Here is a 21,266-nt window from a genome sequence, read left to right on the forward strand (position 1 = left end):
TCAAGTTTGTCACAAAATTGTGGTTAATTTTCTCATTTGTTTACGTCTAATTTTAACTGAAACATCTGGTAATTGTTCGCCCTTCGAAAACCCGGTTAATACGGCAACTGTTTGCATGCTACATCGATAGCGTGACATTTTTACCTTTGATTGAAGATTGTTTTTAATATATTGTTTGATTTTTATCTTGTAACTTGAGTCAGGAATAAAGTTTTAACACACCTTTACTGTGATCTGCCAGGATATTAGCTCTCCAGTTCTTCTAGATATCCCTTTCGATTCGTTTTTCATGTTAACTTTAGTCTTGTCACAAAGTAAGTTTATTACTATCTTCTTGTTCTGCACGTTTTGCGCTATAGACTGTTTCTGTCGGTTACTTCTTCGATTGTAATCGACCGCGTGGTGTACACTCAGTTATGTGATGTATCTGTTCGAGTTTCTTGTTGATTATCGTACTAAATGTTTCGATCATTCGCTTTCTTCCTAAGACGGTTTGACTAAAATTTAACCCTCTCTAGGTTAATTTCAGATCTAATAAATCCTTACACGATTCACAGAGTTCGAAGTCCATATTCGTCTACAGATTCTCAGTATCCAAATGAAAAGCAACTACAGTCAAACACGAATGCAATCAGGGCTACAGAGATGTTCTTTCCAATCAAGCTTCGCACAGGGATTGTGCGATCGAAGGGCACTAATGATGGTTTTAGCGGTCAAGTCTTCGGAACGCCCTGAAACGCTGGAGAGATATTTGCCCCGGGAGCTTTCAACAATGGCTTTTGCAATTCCTCGGATACTACTTTTAAATCAGGCAATGAAAACACATTGCGGTAACCAGCAAAAATCGGTTACTTCGTCTTTGTAGAGCTCGATGAATTTACATGGAACATGGAAACGCATTTCACCACAATGCAGGTGCTTTTAGAGCTGTCGCAGCGAATAGTTGACTAGCAATGAAGCAATTTTCACTTTTGTTGTAAATCAAAGGAATTTCGAGGTATATTTTCAACGCGAAACATATTAAAGGTCGACAGCCACGACAGGAACCACGCGTAGGAAAGCCCTCGAATGTCTTGTATATGATCCTCGCGTGGGTTGGTTTGTTAGCGCGCGCCACGCATTCGAGCGCGATCGTGGACTTTTGCGAGAGCGTCGCGCTATGCGCATTTTACTCATTTTAGACATTTTCGGCCAAGATTAGCAATTTTTTTTCGGAACAAGTATCTTTTGGTTACTAAATGCAAGTTTACGGGCTATTACAGCCATTCAATCGTCTTTTTGGCGAAGTTATGCCTCCAAAACATTATTTCGTAAATTGTGGCAAAAAGCGGCAGAAAAATCCGAAAAGACTCGTCGCTGTTACAATTAAAAAAAAATTTGGAACGCTTCACGAATTTGCATGTCATCCTTGCGCTGGTTAGGCCAATGTTCTCTGTAGAGTGAACCAATCACATCCACTCGTTTGGAAGTATTTGACCAATCACATCCACTCGATAGCCATTAAGCTGACCAATGGTATCCACTCGATTTCAATTAACCAAACGAGTGGATGTGATTGGCCAATTTGTGAGCTAACAACATGGTACGGTTCGTTCTCTTTGGTTACCTTTAAAATTTTGAATCGGAAAGTAGAATCTTGAATAAGCGATAAAAAAATGTCATTGAAATAGCGAGAGATCGACGAGAACATCGAGCACTAACCTGAACTACAAGAATCCGTTTAGATCTGTTATCCGCCTAAAATATTCGTAGAAGAGACGTGCGCGCTCGATCGTTTTCGTTGCTGTCGTTTGCCTTTGTGGTTTTTCTTTCAGCTTATATCCTTCAGCCATGGCGAGAATGCCGAAGTTTACACGTTTTAGCAATGGGGATTTGGTGCTTAACTACACGAGAGAAGCGAATGAGGTGTTCAAGAAGAATTAGAAGCAGCAGGACCAGGTGATTAGCAAACCTCCCGAAGAGGTAAGATTAAACAATTTAGAATTGTTTAGAATTACTAGATTAAAATTTCAAAAAGTCAATTGTTGAGGTCCTGACCACGGCTTCAAGCTTTTGTTTTGATAAACAATACTTCACTTACTGCTTCATTGCGCTCTTAATTATATACCTTGAGGGCTTTAGCACAAACAAAGCAATTAAAAATTTACGATCGATTTCGAGAGTTCAGAATGTTTCTCCTCGATATCGAGGCAGCGGGGCCACAGTTCGGATCATGTTATTCGATTCAGGTCAAGGACAGGTCGTTTTCTTCGAGTCAGGTCGCTGTCTTAGTGATAAAAAAAAAAAAAAGATAATTTACAATGGTATTTTCGATAGATGGAATATCGCGTAGTTGGGTTATTCATCTGTAATTATATAACATGCGATCTGACCTGTATTGTTGCCCTGAGTGAATTGAATAGAAGTCGCTAAGACGGAGTTTTGTTTCGTTTTTGTGTAGAATAGAATAGATGGTTTATCAAATGCCTCAATTTACAGTAAAACTGAACCGCTTGGGGCTTACAATTTATGGTAATAATGGTACTTTGCAGTGTTACAATCAGTCTTGAATAAAAACCTATCTAACGCTAGGATACTCGATTAAGAAACGAATTTTGAAGTAGTAACAGTTATGACTTAATTTTAAAATACCTATACATTTAGTGATAAAAAGTTTCTCTGTATTTTTTAGAAAGACTTACCCTGAAGGGACTTTGTTTCTAAGGTTATCTCAACCACTTAATCTTTGTTATCACTATACTCTTATGTTCAGGTTAAAAAACTTGCTATTGAAGCTGTTAAGAAGAGAAAAGGGGATGTTCAAAATGAACTTAGTGTGCAAGGAGAGTACTTGCTCCAGTTTGGAAAATATCGTGGTCAGTCATTCAGGTGGATGCAGGGAAATGCCCTTGGTTATGTTGGTTGGTTTGTTGATAACATTCGTAATGAAAAACTGACCAAATCTCCCATTAGTCAGAACAAAACTGCCTTTAAGTTGTATGCAGAGTCTTTTCAAGAGGTTCGTGATGTTGTGTCCCTTAAGAAAAAGCAGAGGGAGGAAAAAGAGGCCAAGATGCAACTCAACTCCACACAACGAAGCCAAAGCTCTGCGTCAATGCAAGTTGTATCCCCACTTGCAGCTGGTCCAGATGGCATCTGGACATATAAGCACTGAAAAATATATGTCCAGGGTTGCATCAACTAAAGGTGTTGAAAAGTTCAAACCCAGCATTCCTGTATCAGTGAGAAGAAGAAAACCAAGGACACCCTCTGCCACTGTGACTTCTACATCTACAAGTACTCAAGATGTAGATGATGAGGAACGTTTTGCTTATGCTGAGCAAATGGAGAAGAACTTAGCAGGTAATTTTTCAAATTTCAGATAACTGTTTCTCTTTGAAAATATGCTCTGAAGGAATTTTATGCATTTTCATTGTAGTCCAACCAACCAGTGAGTCAGATATAAGTCAGCAGCCTACACCAGTACCAGATGCATCAAAGTCAATACATTAGCACCTGAACCAGAGAAAGTTGAACTGCCTGAGGCTCACCCAGAGCAAGTACCAACAGCTTCAATAGCCCTCTCCAGCAGTGTTAGGAATCAAGGTACAGATTTTTGCATCAAGCATCATTATATGTGATTCTTTTCCAGATGGGTGGCATAAAACATTACCTAAAGCTGACCATCTATGGTTATTTCAGGCCTTATTTACAGCAAGTGATAAAGGAAAAGCAAAGATGGACTTCAGGAGGTGACCTACAGATTAATTGTTGTTTGTTCAATGCAATTAGTATATTAAAGAGGCAGTTTAAGAACTCCTCCTCATTGTATATTGATATATCCAATCTACAATATTGATATATCATTCTATATTGATATACTAGATTCAGTACTGTTGTTTTTACATTGAAAGGTGTTTTCCAGTAAACAGTTTTTCTAACTATAGTGTATTTATTCCCTTTTAGAGTCAACAAGCTATGGTGGGTTCCTACTCAGCCATCTCTTATCACCACACAACCACCTCGTCTGGACAGATACTTTGCCCAAAGGTTGCTACTTTGGATGCCACGTAAGCTTTGGAAAGTCACGCTGTACTGCCGAAATGAAGGCTGTGACAAAAAACCACTGACCAGTGCTGGGATATATAGCATTGTGAGGCAAGTTGTAGACATTGACAGCGACTACAACCTTGTTGCAGAGTACTTAGAGTGTAGGTGTTGTGCGAGAAAGGTTATCAGCTGGAGTTCTGAGATTGTGAAACAACTTGACACTGGCCATCAAGTTCAGTTCCCAGTTCTGCTGAACTATCAATATGCTTGTGATGTTAGGGTTATCAGACTTTTGGGAAATAGGGGCCTTGGTAATAACTCCACACAATTACAGAAGAAGCTTACTGAAGAAAACAGTGGAAAAGTGGCTCCAAAAATCAGCCCAGTATCTGACTGACTGCAAATACTTTACCAATGCATCCAAAAGTGGGCTCACTGGTCCCCTTAACTTCCAAGAGCCTCCAGAATTTGTACCAGTGCCAAAGTATAGGTGGCTTCTCACTGTGTATGCCCAAGACATCATGGCATCCACAGTGAGTATAGTGAATGGACTATCCATTACCTCTGTCTTTGGAAAAATACTGAAAATGGACTCTACAAAGAAAATGGTGAGAAAACTTGCAGGAGCTAGTGCTGGTACTGCTTCTTGGGCCACCAATGTTGGAAATGAAAAAGGACAAGTGCTTATGTCAGTGATGACTGTCAATGAAGGAACTGGATTAGAAAATATGGCAAATGGGCTAATGAAGAGAGATTCTATGGCTGGTGTCTCACCCCCTGAGGTCCTATACGTTGACAGAGATTGTTGTACCACTGGCAAGAACAAGAGGCTGTTCTCACTGTGGGAAAATTTAGTGATACGCCTTGATATTTGGCACTTTATGAGAAGAATCGCTGCTGGATGTAACCCAGAGGCTCATCCACTCTATTATAGTGTATTTGTCAGTTGTTTATTGCAGTGCCTCTTCCAATGGAGCAAAGAAGACTTGGATTTATTGAAGACTGCAGATTCAAGGCATTGCTGACCCTTCTGAGGCAGCCATTATTGAGAAGATTACAAGGAGAGAATTGGCTCTACATTGCCGTAGGAGAACTCGAGGAATAGTTGACACTACTACAATGATTTATGACCTGCTTTTAACATTTACTGGTCCCCGGGGATGTGATACAACTGGAGTTCCTCTGCTCGACAAAACACGCGTATGGGAAATATGGGACAACCAAAAGCACCATATTCCATGCATCCAGGACCCTGAGGGGGTGCAACTGTACACTCAAACTGGGGTCTTGACTAAAGGTGGTGTCCAACTTCCAACTTATAGATGTGCAAGAGGTTCAACATCTTTGGAGTCATTCCACCTGCATATTAATAAATTCATACCAGGTAATGATATATGTTTAAAGACTTGACATATTGCGAACACTTCAGTCTATAAAACTGTTTTCATTTTTTACAGGTACCTCAGCAAGTGACATTCATTTTCAAGCTTACTTGTTAGATGGCCTGATGAGGTGGAATGCCGATCGTGCTTCTGCTGCAGTGTCAAGTACTGCATCAGGACCAGAAAGCTACACTGGATTATTGATACATGCTGTGAATGAGCTGAGTGAAGATGTCCTCGGTTAAAAAATCAAGGGCAGTGTTCAGACTATTGGAATCCATACAGGTGAAATGATAGGAGTTGAGTATCTCTACAATCAAACTGGTGAGATTCTCAAGGACAACACAGTAGAAGAAGAGGATCTCAGACATGGGGAAGAAGCTCTTTCAGATATTAACCAGGACCAAATAGATGAAGGATTTGATGAGGATGAAGATGAGACAATTGCACTTGCAGAGCAAGTGTTCACTTTACCTTTGGGTAGTGATAGGGGTAGGTGCACATTTTCCCCAAACTCTGACTTTCCTGAATCATTAACTAAAAATGTGAATTTACATTTAGACTCAGATGCAACAAGTACTTCTGATGAAGACTCTGCTGAGCTTGTGGGAGGTGATTCATCATGTGCTACAGAGGTTAGTTTTTTAGAAGTCGCATTTAAGGTTTCAGAAAGTAAACTCCTAACTATTACCATTTATTGGTCTATAGGACTCTTCTGGGCCCGACAACATTCAGGGATATGGAGAAGTCCAGGCTTTAGCATCATATCTGGTTTCTATCAGAGACGGAAATATGGCCTTGTCCAATTCCCAAGCCAATGAAATAATTAGATTGTGGAAAAGCCTTCATGAATATGACAAACAGCCAACAACATTTGCTCCACGACATCGCACTACACTGGTTAAGGGAAAGTTTAAAGTTCCAAAGAGAAGAATTACCAATGTCGTACCAGGGCTAGACCACTAGGAGGTGAGCAACTGTATATTTTTGGTTGTAAATATTACAAAAAAACCTCTTTTTCATCAAATGTGTTTATCTTTCTTAAGGTGTTTTCTAGGCTCCAACAGTGCCCCAGCCCAATGGCCAGATTGTAACAGGTACACTGAAGCAGTTATATCTGAACTGTGTAATGCACATCCTGGGCCAGAGAGATCAAGCAAAAAAACATCTAACCGTTGGTCACTTGTGTGTAAAGACTACCGAGGCATACAAGAACGTGTTATGAACGATGGCATGGTGATGAGAGAGACACAGATTCAGCTACCAGATATAAACCAAGCAACACTAAGTCAGTGGTACATTAAGCGACAAAAGAAGAAAGAAAAAGAAATACTTAAACAGGGATTACCTCAACGAAATGAAGCAGCAGCATCAAAGACACCTTTACCAGCAGCCATACCACTGCCTCCATCTCTGCCAGAAGTCAACTATCCTGTGCCCTTTAAATTTATATTACCAGCTAATACCACAGGAACAGCTATTCTCAGAGGTCAAACTTCAAAAGTTTCCCAACCGATTCCAATCCTTCCAGCTCCTGTTCCTTTTGTACAGCCACCAACAGTAGTAAGAAGACTTCACCCTGTTCCAATACAGTCAAGAATACAAACACTAAACCATCAGCCTCAACAGCACAATCGGGTGTGATTGGGTCAATTTATGAGCAAGAACAAATCTACGGTGATTCACTCTTTCACGATGAAAGTGATTTAAAAGTCATTGAAAGAGCGCAAGAAACTAAAAAAGTCATGTGTTCTAATAACTGTTACAAAAATCTGCACAGTTTTCTGCGAAAAATTATTCATGGATGTACGCGCTAGGGTGTTTTGCTCTTGGGTTTTTTTTCGCCCGTCAACGATAGCGGCTCAATTTGTCGCTCACTCTTCGTTGCCGTTAAAAAAAAACCCTCTGTTACCCAGGGTAATCACCAATGGAGAGTTTATTCTTAGCTACAAGAGAGAAGCGGATGAGGTGATCACAGAGAATTCGGAGCAAGCTGCAGGACAAGCTTCGGAAGAAGAATGTCTCTTAACTGACCGGGAAACCTCCCGGAGAGGTAAGCTAATCAACAATTTAAAATAGTTAGATCGAGGCAATTGCTGAGGTCCTGACCACAGCTTATAGCTTTTCTTTTCTTTTTTTTTTTTTTTTTTTATAAAACATCAATAAAGACTAACTGCCTCGTTGCACTCTTCAACAATATGCCCCGAGGGCTTAAACAGTACACGACAAAGATCAAAAATATCAAACTGAGGTGGTGATCATGACATTCGAGGAGAATTGATTTGGTGATTAGGACTTGATTTTTATATGTAGAATAGAGGTAGGAAAAGACACTGCAGTTTTTCTTAATCAACAGCAGGTTATTTTGATTTTGGATTTTACATTGAGACTGGTTTATTTTAAATTTGTTTTTTTTCCATCATGGGTTGTTTACATGGAACTCATGAAAGCTTTACAGAACGATGTTGTTATCGCAACATCTGTAACGAATCCTCGTTTAGCATAGAAGTGTTTCAACAACTTTGTTCCTTTCTCTTCAACATCATTCACTGTTCCTAGGGCACATTTGAAGGAAGCCAGTTATAGAAAAACATTAACTATTGCTTCAGTTATTTTATGCATAGGTCAGTAATGTTTGTCGTTTTCACAGTGCAGAAGGCAGCTGAAGTGGAGTGAGCTTGACCGTAGCAAAAGTGACTTGAGAATCTTGAGCACTTGGTAAATAAGTATTGTCTTGTAATTCTGATGATTACAGTTTACTGAGGTATTTGAAAGGAGTGTACCTTCCATGTGACCTGTTTAATCATATGCTATGAGATAACTGAAAAAAATTATTTGTGCTTGGCAAAACTACTCCAAGTTTAGTGTCATCAGTAGTACCAAAAATTAATGATTTCCTCCCAGCATAACTGTATGGGAGAAGTTATTGTGGTAATTGACACCACTTTTCTGAGGATTTGTAGGGTTTGGTAATTGCAAAGTACAGTCAAACCTGTATAATTTAAGCAGTTGGTTGTCAAAGTCCCAAACATTTTACCCCTTATTCACTCTAATTTTCACATCTGCGAAGCAGCTGCCTCTAATAAGTGGTTGTGGTCACTTTTGACTGGGGTTCCAACTGCAAGTTTGTATTGTCTTCTGCCTGTATTGAATGGTTACATAGAGTGGGACAGTATACACCCAAATAAAACTAACAATAATCTTTCATGTAAAATTTAATCCACATTTATCTCCTGAAATCATTGTTAATAGTATTTTTTAACTTATTTTTGTACATTAAGTGGTCAATTATGACATAAAATGACATTTTTATTTCTTTGTAAAACCCTATTCTGTAGAATCTGTATTAAGCAGTCAACCTTTGAGGAGTCACAAAGCCATTTCCCATGGGTGACTGCCTAATACTTGTTTTGGCTGTGTATCTTTCAGCTTTCAAACTATCACTTTGTATTTATTGTAACTGTGTGCCATATTTATCTCTTTGTACCTTTTGCCCTGAAAAGTTTTTTGTATGCCTGCCTTCAACCTGACTTATTTTGTTTAAAAATGTGTGATTACATAATTTCGCTGTAGTCACCACTGATTGTAACATGCAGTGCTATTTGAATGGAATTAAATATTCAGACTCAAGTTTTCTTGTTGTTCTTTCACATGTTGATACCCATTCTACAAGAGAAACTTTGATATGAACAATTTGTCACGAGACAATGGGGGTTTAAAAAGGTGGGATTGTGGTAAAGTAAGGACTGGAGGCCTGAGTTTATTGAGCAACCTGGCCCTTTAGAATGAATGTTTTTACTCTGACCTCCCCCCCCTCCCCACCCTTTAACATTCAGGGGCACACAGATAGAGAGTACCTTTTATTTTTTTGTATTGTTACTCCTAAAATTTACATTAATTGGCATCCACATAATAGTGCACAAGGCAAAAAATATGAGTGCCCCGGCTTGATAAGTTTGACAATTAAACCAAGGGAATTGTGCAGACCATATCCTGCTTTTTATCCTCCTCTGGACGGATATTTGCACAAGTAACATAGTCAATATTATTGTCTCATTCACTCTCATTGTCCACTTGACTGATGAAAAAATGATAACCTTATTTGTTAAATTCAGAAATTAAAGCCTACCCTCTTGATACCTGAAAGACCTTGACTCCATGCCCACTCTAGATAATTCATGATGGGTCCCGAAATTCCCTAAATAATCTTTGACAGCCAGTGTTGAGGAGTTTTTATAGAGTGAAGGACTGGAGAATAAACTTACCAGAGCTCTGATTTTGAGCTTGGTTTAATCTATGAATCTACCAAAAGAGCCCTAACTTAAAGACTCAATTTTATTGATGGCAATTCTTTTTCAGCAGGGTTGCTTTGATTGGTTTGGCGTTGTACAAAATTAAATTTCTTTATCTTCTTAGCTATTGACTCACTGCCGATTTATTCCACATTTGTAAAAGAAAAGAGGACTGTAGGGTCATTACGCACTTGAATGCGTGGCGCGCACTAAGCGCTAAGTGCTAATGTACGCAGACGAGGCATTCTAGGGCTTTACTTAGCGTGACTCCTTTCATTGTGCTCCATTTCCCGAAAGTTAGTGTCGTTGGTCGTACAGTAAGCGTAGGTCACGCAAGAATTTTTGGTTGTTTCATTTGGTTCAAGTTTGTCACAAAATTGTGGTTAATTTTCTCATTTGTTTAGTCTAATTTTAACTGAAACATCTGGTAATTGTTCGCCCTTCCAAAACCCGGTTAATACGGCAACTGTTTGCATGCTACATCGATAGCGTGACATTTTTACCATTGATTGAAAATTGTTTTTGATATATTGTTTGATTTTTATCTTGTAACTTGAGTCAGGAATAAAGTTTTTAACACACCTTTACTGTGATCTGCCAGGATATTAGCTCTCCAGTTCTTCTAGATATCCCTTTCGATTCGTTTTTCATGTTAACTTTAGTCTTGTCACAAAGTAACTTTATTACTATCTTCTTGTTCTGCACGTTTTGCGCTATAGACTGTTTCTGTCGGTTACTTCTTCGATTGTAATCGACCGCGTGGTGTTTACTCAGTTATGTGATGTATCTGTTCGAGTTTCTTGTTGATTATCGTACTAAATGTTTCATTCGCTTTCTTCCTAAGACGGTTTGACTAAAATTTAACCCTGTCTAGTTTAATTTCAGATCTAATAAATCCTTACACGATTCACAGAGTTCGAAGTCCATATTCGTCTACAGATTCTCAGTATCCAAATGAAAAGCAACTAAAGTCATACACGAATGCAATCAGGGCTACAGAGATGTTCTTTCCAATCAAGCTTCGCACAGGGTTTGTGCGATTAAAGGGCACTAACGATGGCTTTAGCGGTCAAGTCTTCGGAACGCCCTGAAACACTGGAGAGATATTTGCCCCGGGAGCTTTCAACAATGGCTTTTGCAATTCCTCGAATACTACTTTTAAATCAGGCAATGAAAACACATTGCGGTAACCAGCAAAAATTGGTTACTTCGTGTTTGTAGAGCTCGATGAATTTACATGGACATGGAAACGCATTTCACCACAATGCAGGTGCTTTTAGAGCTGTCGCAGCGAATAGTTAACTAACAATGAAGCAATTTTCACTTTTGTTGTTATTCAAAGGAATTTCGAGGTATATTTTCGACGGGAAACATAGTAAAGCTCGACAGCCACGACAGGAACCGCGCGTAGGAAAGCCCTCGAATGTCTTGCATATGATCCTCGCGTGCGTTGGTTTGTTAGCGCGCGCCACGCATTCGAGCGCGATCGTGGACTTTTGCGAGAGCGTCGCGCTATGCGCATTTTACTCATTTTAGACATTTTCGGCCAAGATTAGCAATTTTTTTTCGGAACAAGCAAGTTTTGGTTACAAAATGCAAGTTTACGGGCTATTACAGCCATTCAATCGTCTTTTTGGCGAAGTTATGCCTCCAAAATATTATTTCGTAAATTGTGGCAAAAAGCGGCAGAAAAATCCGAAAAGACTCGTCGCTATTACCATGAAAAAAAAATTTGGAACGCTTCACGAATTTGCGTGTCATCCTTGCGCTGGTCAGGCCAATGCTCTCTGTAGAGTGAACCAATCACATCCACTCGTTTGGAAGTCTTTGACCAATCACATCCACTCGATTACCATTAAGCTGACCAATGGTATCCACTCGATTACAATTAACCAAACGAGTGGATGTGATTGGCCAATTTGTGAGCTAACACCATAGTACGGTTCATTCCCTTTAGTTTCCTTTAAGATTTTGAATCGAAAAGTAGGAGGTGGAATAAGCGATAGAAGAAAGTCATTGAAAAAGCGAGAGATCGACGAGAACATCGAGCACTCATCTGAACTACAAGAATCCGTTTAGATCTGTTATCCGCCAAAAATATTCGTAGAAGAGACGTGCGCGCTCGATCGTTTTCGCTGCTGTCGTTTGCCTTTGTGGTTTTTCTTTCTGTTTATATCCTTCAGCCATGGCGAGAATGCCGAAGTTTAGACGTTTTAGCAATGGGGATTTGGTGCTTAACTACACTAGAGAAGTGAATGAGGTGTTCAAGAAGAATTAAAAGCAGTAGGACCAGGTGATTAGCAAACCTCCCAAAGAGGTAAGATTAAACAATTTACAATTGTTTAGAATTACTAGATTAAGATTTCAAAAAGTCAATTGTTGAGGTCCTGACCACGGCTTCAAGCTTTTGTTTTGTTAAACAATACTTCACTTACTGCTTCATTGCGCTCTTACCTTGAGGGCTTTAGCACAAACAAAGCAATTAAAAATTTACGATCGATTTCGAGAGTTCAGAATGTTTCTCCTCGATATCGAGGTAGCGGGGCCACAGTTCGGATCATGTTATTCGATTCAGGTCAAGGACAGGTCGTTTTCTTCGACTCAGGTCGCTGTCTTAGTGATAAAAAAAAAAAAAAAAGATAATTTACAATGGTATTTTCGATAGATGGAATATCGCGTAGTTGGGTTATTCATCTGTAAATATATAACATGCGATCTGACCTGTCTTGTTGCCCTGAGTGTATTGAATAGAAGTCGCTAATACGGATTCTTGTTTCGTTTTTGTGTAGAATAGAATAGATGGTTTATCAAATGCCTCAATTTACAGTAAAACTGAAGCGCTTGGGGCTTACAATTTATGGTAATAATGGTACTTTGCAGTGTTACAGTCAGTCTTGAATAAAAACCTATCTAACGCTAGGATACTCGATTAAGAAACGAATTTTGAAGTAATAACAGCTATGACTTAATTATAAAATACCTATACAGTTAGTGTTGAAAAGTTTCTCTGTATTTTTTAGAAAGACTTACCCTGAGGGGACTTTGTTTCTAAAGGTATCTCAACCACGTAATCTTTGTTATCACTATACTCTTATGTTCAGGTTAAAAAACTTGCTATTGAAGCTGTTAAGAAGAGAAAAGGGGAAGTTCAAAATGAACTTGATGTGCAAGGAGAGTACTTTCTCCAGTTTGGAAAATATCGTGGTCAGTCATTCAGGTGGATGCTGGGAGATGCCCTTGGTTATGTTGGTTGGTTTGTTGATAACATTCGTGATGAAAAAGTGACCAAATCTCCCATTAGTCAGAACAAAACTACCTTTAAGTTGTATGCAGAGTCTTTTCAAGAGGTTTGTGATGTTGTGGCCCTTAAGAAAAAGCAGAGGGAGGAAAAAGAGGCCAAGATGCAACTCAACTCCACACAACGAAGCCAAAGCTCTTCATCAACGCAAGTTGTATCCCACTTGCAGCTGGTCTGGCATCTGGACATATAAGCACTTAAAAATATATGTCCAGGGTTGCATCAACTAAAGGTGTTGAAAAGTTCAAACCCAGCATTCCTGTAGGAGTGAGAAGAAGAAAACCAAGGACACCCTCTGCCACTGTGACTTCTACATCTACAAGTACTCAAAATGTAGATGAGGAGGAGCTTTGTGTTTATGCTGACCAAATGGAGAAGAACTTACCCGGTAATTTTTCAAATTTCAGATAACTGTTTCTCTTTGAAAATGTGTTCTGAAGGAATTTTATGCATTTTCATTGTAGTCCAACCAATCAGTGAGTCAGATATAAGTCAGCAGCCTACACCAGTATCAGATTCATCAAAGTCAATACAAGCACCTGAACCAGAGAAAGTTGAACTGCCTGAGGCTCACCCAGAGCAAGTACCAACAGCTTCAATAGCCCTCTCCAGCAGTGTTAGGAATCAAGGTACAGGTTTTTGCATCAAGCATTATTATATGTGATTCTTTTCCAGATGGGTGGCATAAAACATTACCTAAAGCTGACCATCTATGGTTATTTCAGGCCTTATTTACAGCAAATGATAAAGGAAAAGCAAAGATGGACTTCAGCAGGTGATCTACAGATTAATTGTTGTTTGTTCAATGCAATTAGTATATTAAAGAGGCAGTTTAATAACTCTTCATCATTGTATATTGATATATACAATCTACAATATTGATATATCATCGTATATTGATATACTAGATTTAGTACTGTTGTTTTTACATTGAAAGGTGTTTTCCAGTAAACAGTTTTTCTAACTATAGTGTATTTATTCCTTTTTAGAGTCAACAAGCTATGGTGGGATCCCCCTCAGTCATCTCTTATCACCACACAACCACCTCGTCTGGACAGATACTTTGCCCAAAGATTGCTACTTTGGATGCCATGTAAGCTTTGGAAAGTCACACTGTACTGCCCAAATGAAGGCTGTGACAAAAAACCACTGACCAGTGCTGGGATATAGAGCATTGTGAGGCAAGTTGTAGACATTGACAGCGACTACAACCTTGTTGCAGAGTACTTAGAGTGTAGGTGTTGCGCGAGAAAGGTTATCAGCTGGAGTCCTGAGATTGTGAAACAACTTGACACTGGCCATCAAGTTCAGTTCCCAGTTCTGCTGAACTATCAATATGCTTGTGATGTTAGGGTTATCAGACTTTTGAGATATAGGGGCCTTGGTGATAGCTCCACACAATTACAGAAGAAGCTTACTGAAGAAAAGAGTGAAAAGTGGCTCCAAAAATCAGCCCAGTATCTGACTGACTGCAAATACTTTACCAATGCATCCAAAAGTAGGCTCACTGGTCCCCTTAACTTCCAAGAGCCTCCAGAATTTGTACCAGTGCCAAAGTATAGGTGGCTTTTCACTGTGTATGCCCAAGACATCATGGCCAGAATGGACTATCCATTACCTCTGTCTTTGGAAAAATATTGAAAATGGACTCTACAAGGAAAATCGTGAGAAAACTTGCAGGAGCTAGTGCTGGTACTGCTTCTTGGGCCACCAATGTTGGAAATGAAAAAGGACAAGTGCTTATGTCAGTGATGATTGTCAAGGAAGGAACTGGATTAAAAAATATGGAAAATGGGCTAATGAAGAGAGATTCTATGGCTGGTGTCTCACCTGAGGTCCTATATGTTGACAGAGATTGTTGTACCACTGGCAAGAACAAGAGGCTGTTCTCACTGTGGGAAAATTTAGTGATACGCCTTGATATTTGGCACTTTATGAGAAGAATCGCTACTGGATGTAACCCAGAGGCTCATCCACTCTATTATAGTGTATTTGTCAGTTGTTTATCACAGTGCCTCTTCCAATGGAGCAAAGAAGACTTGGATTTATTGAAGACTGCCAAAAAAAGTCAACTGCAGATTCAAGGAATTGCTGACCCTTCTGAGGCAGCCATTATTGAGAAGATTACAAGGAGAGAATTGGCTCTATATTGGCGTAGGAGAACTCGAGGAATAGTACTACAACACTACTACAATGATTTATTACCTGCTATTAACGTTTACTGATCCCCAGGGATGTGATACCACTGGAGTTCCTCTGCTCGACAAAACATGCATATGGGAAATATGGGACAACCAAAAGCACCATATTCCATGCATCCAGGACCCTGAGAGGGTGCAACTGTATACTCAAACTGGGGTATTGACTAAAGGTGGTGTCCAACTTCCAACTTATAGATGTGCAAGAGGTTCAACATCTTTGGAGTCATTCCACCTGCATATTAATAACCTCATACTAGGTAATGATATATGTGTAAAGACTTGACATATTGCAAATACTTCAGTCTATAAAACTGTTGTTATTTCTTACAGGTACCTCAGCAAGTGACATTCGTTTTCAAGCTTACTTATTAGATGGCCTGACGAGGTGGAATGCCGATCGTGCTTCTGCTGCAGTGTCAAGTACTTTGCCAGCAGCCATTCCACTACCCCATACCACAGGAACAGCTATTCTCAGAGGTCAAACTTCAAAAGTTTCCCAACCGATTCCAATCCTTCCAGCTCCTGTTCCTTTTGTACAGCCACCATCAGCCTCAACAGCACAATCAGTGTTGGCAACAAAAGTCTCAGTCTCAACCACCAGCAAACCTAAAACAAAAAGATGAAACAAGGACTTTCTTGGAACAGAAAGCAAGTGGCAGTCGTAAGCGATCCTTGTATAACATGCTTTGCCCCACGTGTGGAAAAAAGAGAGACCCTGAAAATCATAAACAGTACTTCGGAAATTGGTATTGTAACGCAATGACTGAAAGCCTTGAGACATGGAGAGAAAACCTAAAAAACAACAAGGGATATAAAAAGAAGAAGACAGATTAACTTTTTTTTTTTTTTCAGTTCAAGCTTCCTTGAACAACGCCGTGTGCTGGGCGGCGGTTAATTAGCCTGGCTCCCTCAGTTAGCAGATTGCTAATGAGGAGTGGGTAACTATTCCCCTGATGGAAGAAATGCCATCATAAATGAAAATCCTCAAACTTTTAATGCTGCCTAGCTCAATTGCTAGAAGGTGCCAAGCCCTTAGTAAAGCAGAGGGAAAGTTTGTTGAATTCTCTTAATTCTTTTCCTTCTTTTTCTTTTTGTTTTTGTTTTTGTTTTTGCTTTAAACACTTTTCAACAACGTCCCCTAACAATTTTTCACTTTTCTTCGTATATATGCATTGATTTTAGCGTAATAAAGGTGTTTCTCTCTTTGTGGGTGGCCTGTGTCTCAGTAGAGGAATCCCCTTTCTGCGCTGGGATCTCAACACCGAAGAATGAGCGCCTTCCTCTCCCACGGTGGGCGCCTATTCTTCTCTGTTGAGCTCCCTGGAGTAAACAAAAGCACAGGCCACTCGCAAAGAAAGAAATACGCAAATCAAATAATTATGATGATCAATCCATATTTATATTACTAAGTGAGAATTTGTTGATAGGAGACTTTCGAAAATTTTAAAAAGCAAAACAGAGAAGAAAGATACCAACAAACTTATTTCTCACTGCCCTATTCGGGGCTTGGGACATTATACAGTTATATTTGTTCTCTGTGAAGGAATTGTAGCAAAACGATTGGAGTCACACTGAGAAAAGCTCTCGAATGCCGTGTTTGTGATCCACATGTGCATTTGACTGTAAGCGCGCGCCACGTATTCAAGCGCGATCCAAACGAGTACCGGCGAGAGCCCCGCGCTATGCGCTGCTAGCGCGCGCCACACGTTCAAGCACGATCGTGGACTCTTGCGAGAGCACTGCCCTTTGCGCCTCTATGCTTCAAAGTTCATCACAGACATTGGCTGCCATAATTTTTATCGGTCATTAAAATTACAACTTTCACGATTTCATGGCCACTCAATTCTCTGTTTGACGAGGTTATGCCTCCGAAACATCAGCTCTTCCTTTTCTCGACGCATGTCCTGCTGCTCCAAGTTCGTCTTGCACATGTCATCCGCTTCTCTTCTGTAGACAAGCCTTAAGTCGCCATTGGTTAGGGTTGGAGTTTGGGTTAGGAGTCTTAACTTCAGCATTCTTGCTACGGCTGAAAGATATGAAGAGAAAGAAAACCCACAGAGGAAATACGATCAAGCGCGAACGTCTCTTCCACGAATAATTTTTCGCGGAAAACTGCTCTAAACGGATTCTTAAGATACATATTAGAACGCTCGATGCTTTCGTTGATCTCTTGTTCTTTGAATAATAACTCTTAAATGATTTTTCAAAATCTCACTCCCAAAGGAAAGGGAACGAACCGCCGTAGATTTGTTGTTAGCTCAAAAATTGACCAATCACATCCACTTGTTGGGGTGTTTATGTAATAAAGAAGAATGAGGGTCTTCCGAGGGCTAGGAAGGCGCTGAGGACACGCTAATCTCCCGTGGAGTGTGAGCCAATCACATCCTGTACTTTAGGAATCTCTGACCAATGATATCCACTCGATTTGAAAGAACCAAACGAGTGGATGTAATTGGTCAATTTGTGAAATAACCAAACGAGTGGATGTGATTGGTCAATTTGTAAAATAACCAAACGAGCGGATGTGATTGGGTCAATTTATGAGCAACAACAAATCCACGGTGATTCACTCTTTCACGATGAAAGTGATTTAAAAAGTCATTGAAAGAGCGCAAGAAACTCTAAAAAAGTCATGTGTTCTAATAACTGTTACAAAAATCTGCACAGTTTTCTGCGAAAAATTATTCGTGGATGTACGCGCTAGGGTGTTTTGCTCTTGGGTTTTTTTTCGCCCGTCAACGATAGCGGCTCAATTTGTCGCTCACTCTTCGTTGCCGTTAAAAAAAAAAACCCCTCTGGCACCCAGGGTAATTACCAATGGAGAGTTTATTCTTAGCTACAAGAGAGAAGCGGATGAGGTGATCATAGAGAATTCGGAGCAAGCTGCAGGACAAGCTTCGGAAGAAGAATGAGTCGTAACTGACCGGGAAACCTCCCGGAGAGGTAAGCTAATCAACAATTTAAAATATTTAGATCGAGGCAATTGCTGAGGTCCTGACCACAGCTTATAGCTTTTCTTTTTTTTTTTTTTTTTTTTATAAAACATCAATAACGACTAACTACTTCATTGCACTCTTCAACAATATGCCCCGAGGGCTTAAACAGTACACGACAAAGATCAAAAATATCAAACTGAAGTGGTGATCATGACATTCAAGGAGAATTGATTTAGTGATTAGGTTGTGATTTTTACATGTAGAATAAAGGTAGGAAAAGACACTGCGGTTTTTTTTAATCAACAGCAGGCTATTTTGATTTTGGATTTTACATTGAGACTGGTTTATTTTAAATTTATTTTTTTTCCATCATGGGTTGTTTACATGGAACTCATGAAAGCTTTACAGAACGATGTTGTTATCGCAACATCTGTAACGAATCCTCGTTTAGCATAGAACGTGTTTCAACAACTTTGTTCCTTTCTCTTCAACATCATTCACTGTTCCTAGGGCACATTTGAAGGAAGCCAGTTATAGAAAAACATTAACTATTGCTTCAGTTATTTTATGAATAGGTCAGTAATGTTTGTTGTTTTCACAGTGCAGAAGGCAGCTGAAGTGGAGTGAGCTTGACCGTAGCAAAAGTGACTTGAGCACTTGGTAAATAAGTATTGTCTTGTAATTCTGATGATTACAGTTTACTGAGGTATTTGAAAGGAGTGTACCTTCCATGTGACCTGTTTAATCATATGCTATGAGATAACTGAAAAAAATTATTTGTGCTTGGCAAAACTACTCCAAGTTTAGTGTCATCAGTAGTACCAAAAATTAATGATTTCCTCCTAGCATGACTGTATAGGAGAAGTTGTTGTGGTAATTGACACCACTTTTCTGAAGGTTTGTAGGGTTTGGTAATTGCAAAGTACAGTCAAACCTGTATAATTTAAGCAGTTGGTTGTCAAAGTCCCAAACATTTTACCCCTTATTGACCACTTTCATAAATGGCTGCCGAATTAATATTCTTTTGTTTAAATTTAAATTAGCCTTTCTGGCTTCGCTTGAGATAATGTATTCTCTTGAATTTTGTACTGGAGAACGAGGCCAGAAAGGCTAATTTCAATTTAGACAAAAGAATATTAATCTGGCAGCCATTTATGAAAGTGGTCTATTCACTCTAATTTTCACGTCTTTAAAGCAGCTGCCTCTAATAAGTGGTTGTGGTCACTTTTGACTGGGGTTCCAACTGCAAGTTTGTATTGTCTTCTGCCTGTATTGAATGGTTACATAGAGTGGGACAGAATACACCCAAATAAAACTAACAATAATCTTTCATGTAAAATTTAATCCACATTTATCTCCCGAAATCATTGTTAATACTATTTTTTAACTTATTTTTGTACATTAAGTGGTCAATTATGACATAAAATGACATTTTTTATTTCTTTGTAAAACCCTATTATGTGGAATCTGTATTAAGCAGTCAACCTTTGAGGAGTCACAAAGCCATTTCCCATGGGTGACTGCCTAATACTTGTTTTGGCTGTGTATCTTTCAGCTTTCAAGCTGTCACTTTGTATTTATTGTAACTGTGTGTCATATTTATTTCTTTGTACCTTTTGCCCTGAAAAGTTTTTAGTATGCCTGTCCTCAACCTGACTTCTTTTGTTTAAAAATGTGTGATTACATAATTTCGCTGTAGTCACCACTGATTGTAACATGCAATGCTATTTGAATGGAATTAAATACTCAGACTCAAGTTTTCTTGTTTTTCTTTCACATGTTGATACCCATTCCACAAGAGAAACTTTGATATGAGCAATTTGTCACGAGACAATGGGGGTTTAAAAAGGTGGGATTGTGGTAAAGTAAGGACTGGAGGCCTCAGTTTATTGAGCAACCTGGCCCTTTAGAATGAATGTTTTTACTCTGACCTTCTCCCCCAACCCTGTACTATTCAGGGGCACACAGATAGAGTGTACCTTTTATTTTTTTGTATTGTTACTCCTAACGTTTACATTAATTGGCATCCAGATAATAGTGCACAAGGCAAAAAATATGAGTGCCCCGGCTTGATAAGTTAGAAAATTAAACCAAGGGAATTGTGCAGACCATATCCTGCTTTTTATCCTCCTCTGGACGGATATTTGCACAAGTAACATAGTCAATATTATTGTCTCATTCACTCTCATTGTCTACTTGACTGATGAAAAAATGATAACCTTATTTGTTAAATGAAGAAATTAAAGCCTACCCTCTTGATACCTGAAAGACCTTGACTCCATGCCCCCTCTAGATAATTCATGATCGGTCCCGAAATTCCCTAAATAATCTTTGACAGCCAGTGTTGAGGAGTTTTTATAAAGTGAAGGACTGGAGAATAAACTTACCAGAGCTCTGATTTTGAGCTTGGTTTAATCTATGAATCTACTAAAAGAGGCCTAACTTAAAGACTCAATTTCATTGATGGCAATTCTTTTTCAGCAGGGTTGCTTTCATTGGTTTGGCGTTGTACAAAACTAAATTTCTTTATCTTCTTAGCTATTGACTCACTGCCGATTTATTCCACATTTCTAAAAGAAAAGAGGACTTTGGGGTCATTACGCACTTGAATGCGTGGCGCGCGCTAAGCGCTAAGTGCTAATGTAAGCAGACGAGGCATTCTGGGGCTTTACTTAGCGTGACTCCTTTCATTGTGCTCCATTTCCCGAAAGTTAGTGTCGTTGGTCGTACAGTAAGCGTAGGTCACGCAAGAATTTTTGGTTGTTTCATTTGGTTCAAGTATGTCACAAAATTGTGGTTAATTTTCTAATTTGTTTCCGTCTAATTTTAACTGAAACATCTGATAATTGTTCGCCCTTCGAAAACCCGGTTAATACGGCAACTGTTTGCATGCTACATCGATAGCGTGACATTTTTACCTTTGATTGAAGATTGTTTTTAATATATTGTTTGATTTTTATCTTGTAACTTGAGTCAGGAATAAAGTTTTTAACACACCTTTACTGTGATCTGCCAGGATATTAGCTCTCCAGTTCTTCTAGATATCCCTTTCGATTCGTTTTTCATGTTAACTTTAGTCTTGTCACAAAGTAACTTTATTACTATCTTCTTGTTCTGCACGTTTTGCG

General features: G+C 39.2%; 2 protein-coding genes and 1 pseudogene across 4 annotated transcripts; all 3 read left to right on the forward strand.

The window, feature by feature from the left end:
* The first annotated feature begins 1,583 nt into the window (after positions 1 to 1,583).
* LOC148716316 (uncharacterized) lies at positions 1,584 to 9,041 on the forward strand. 2 transcript variants are annotated; one of them, XM_088744303.1, is made up of 10 exons: positions 1,584 to 1,962; positions 2,753 to 3,342; positions 3,419 to 3,585; positions 3,682 to 3,731; positions 3,946 to 5,413; positions 5,487 to 5,903; positions 5,973 to 6,046; positions 6,120 to 6,380; positions 6,458 to 7,464; positions 8,062 to 9,041. In XM_088744303.1, the coding sequence occupies exons 6-8, from the start codon at positions 5,702 to 5,704 to the stop codon at positions 6,375 to 6,377; spliced, it is 534 nt and encodes a 177-aa protein (XP_088600429.1). In that variant the 5' UTR covers positions 1,584 to 1,962; positions 2,753 to 3,342; positions 3,419 to 3,585; positions 3,682 to 3,731; positions 3,946 to 5,413; positions 5,487 to 5,701; the 3' UTR covers positions 6,378 to 6,380; positions 6,458 to 7,464; positions 8,062 to 9,041. The 2 variants fall into 2 exon arrangements, with proteins under 2 accessions (XP_088600429.1, XP_088600431.1); XM_088744305.1 differs by having other exon boundaries at positions 8,067 to 9,041.
* On the forward strand, positions 6,438 to 19,894 carry LOC148716317 (uncharacterized). The gene is made up of 2 exons (XM_088745716.1): positions 6,438 to 7,049; positions 15,770 to 19,894. Exons 1-2 carry the CDS (start codon positions 6,438 to 6,440, stop codon positions 16,034 to 16,036), a joined length of 879 nt encoding a protein of 292 aa, XP_088601842.1. The 3' UTR covers positions 16,037 to 19,894.
* Positions 11,674 to 14,649, forward strand: LOC148716318 (uncharacterized; annotated as a pseudogene). Its single transcript, XR_015995070.1, has 5 exons — positions 11,674 to 12,020; positions 12,805 to 13,389; positions 13,466 to 13,630; positions 13,727 to 13,776; positions 13,991 to 14,649. The product of XR_015995070.1 is annotated as an uncharacterized LOC148716318 (transcript).
* Positions 19,895 to 21,266: the final 1,372 nt, after the last annotated feature.

The sequence above is a fragment of the Stylophora pistillata genome, chromosome 14 (assembly GCF_964205215.1).
Source record: "Stylophora pistillata chromosome 14, jaStyPist1.2, whole genome shotgun sequence".
Classification (NCBI taxonomy): Eukaryota; Metazoa; Cnidaria; class Anthozoa; order Scleractinia; family Pocilloporidae; genus Stylophora; species Stylophora pistillata.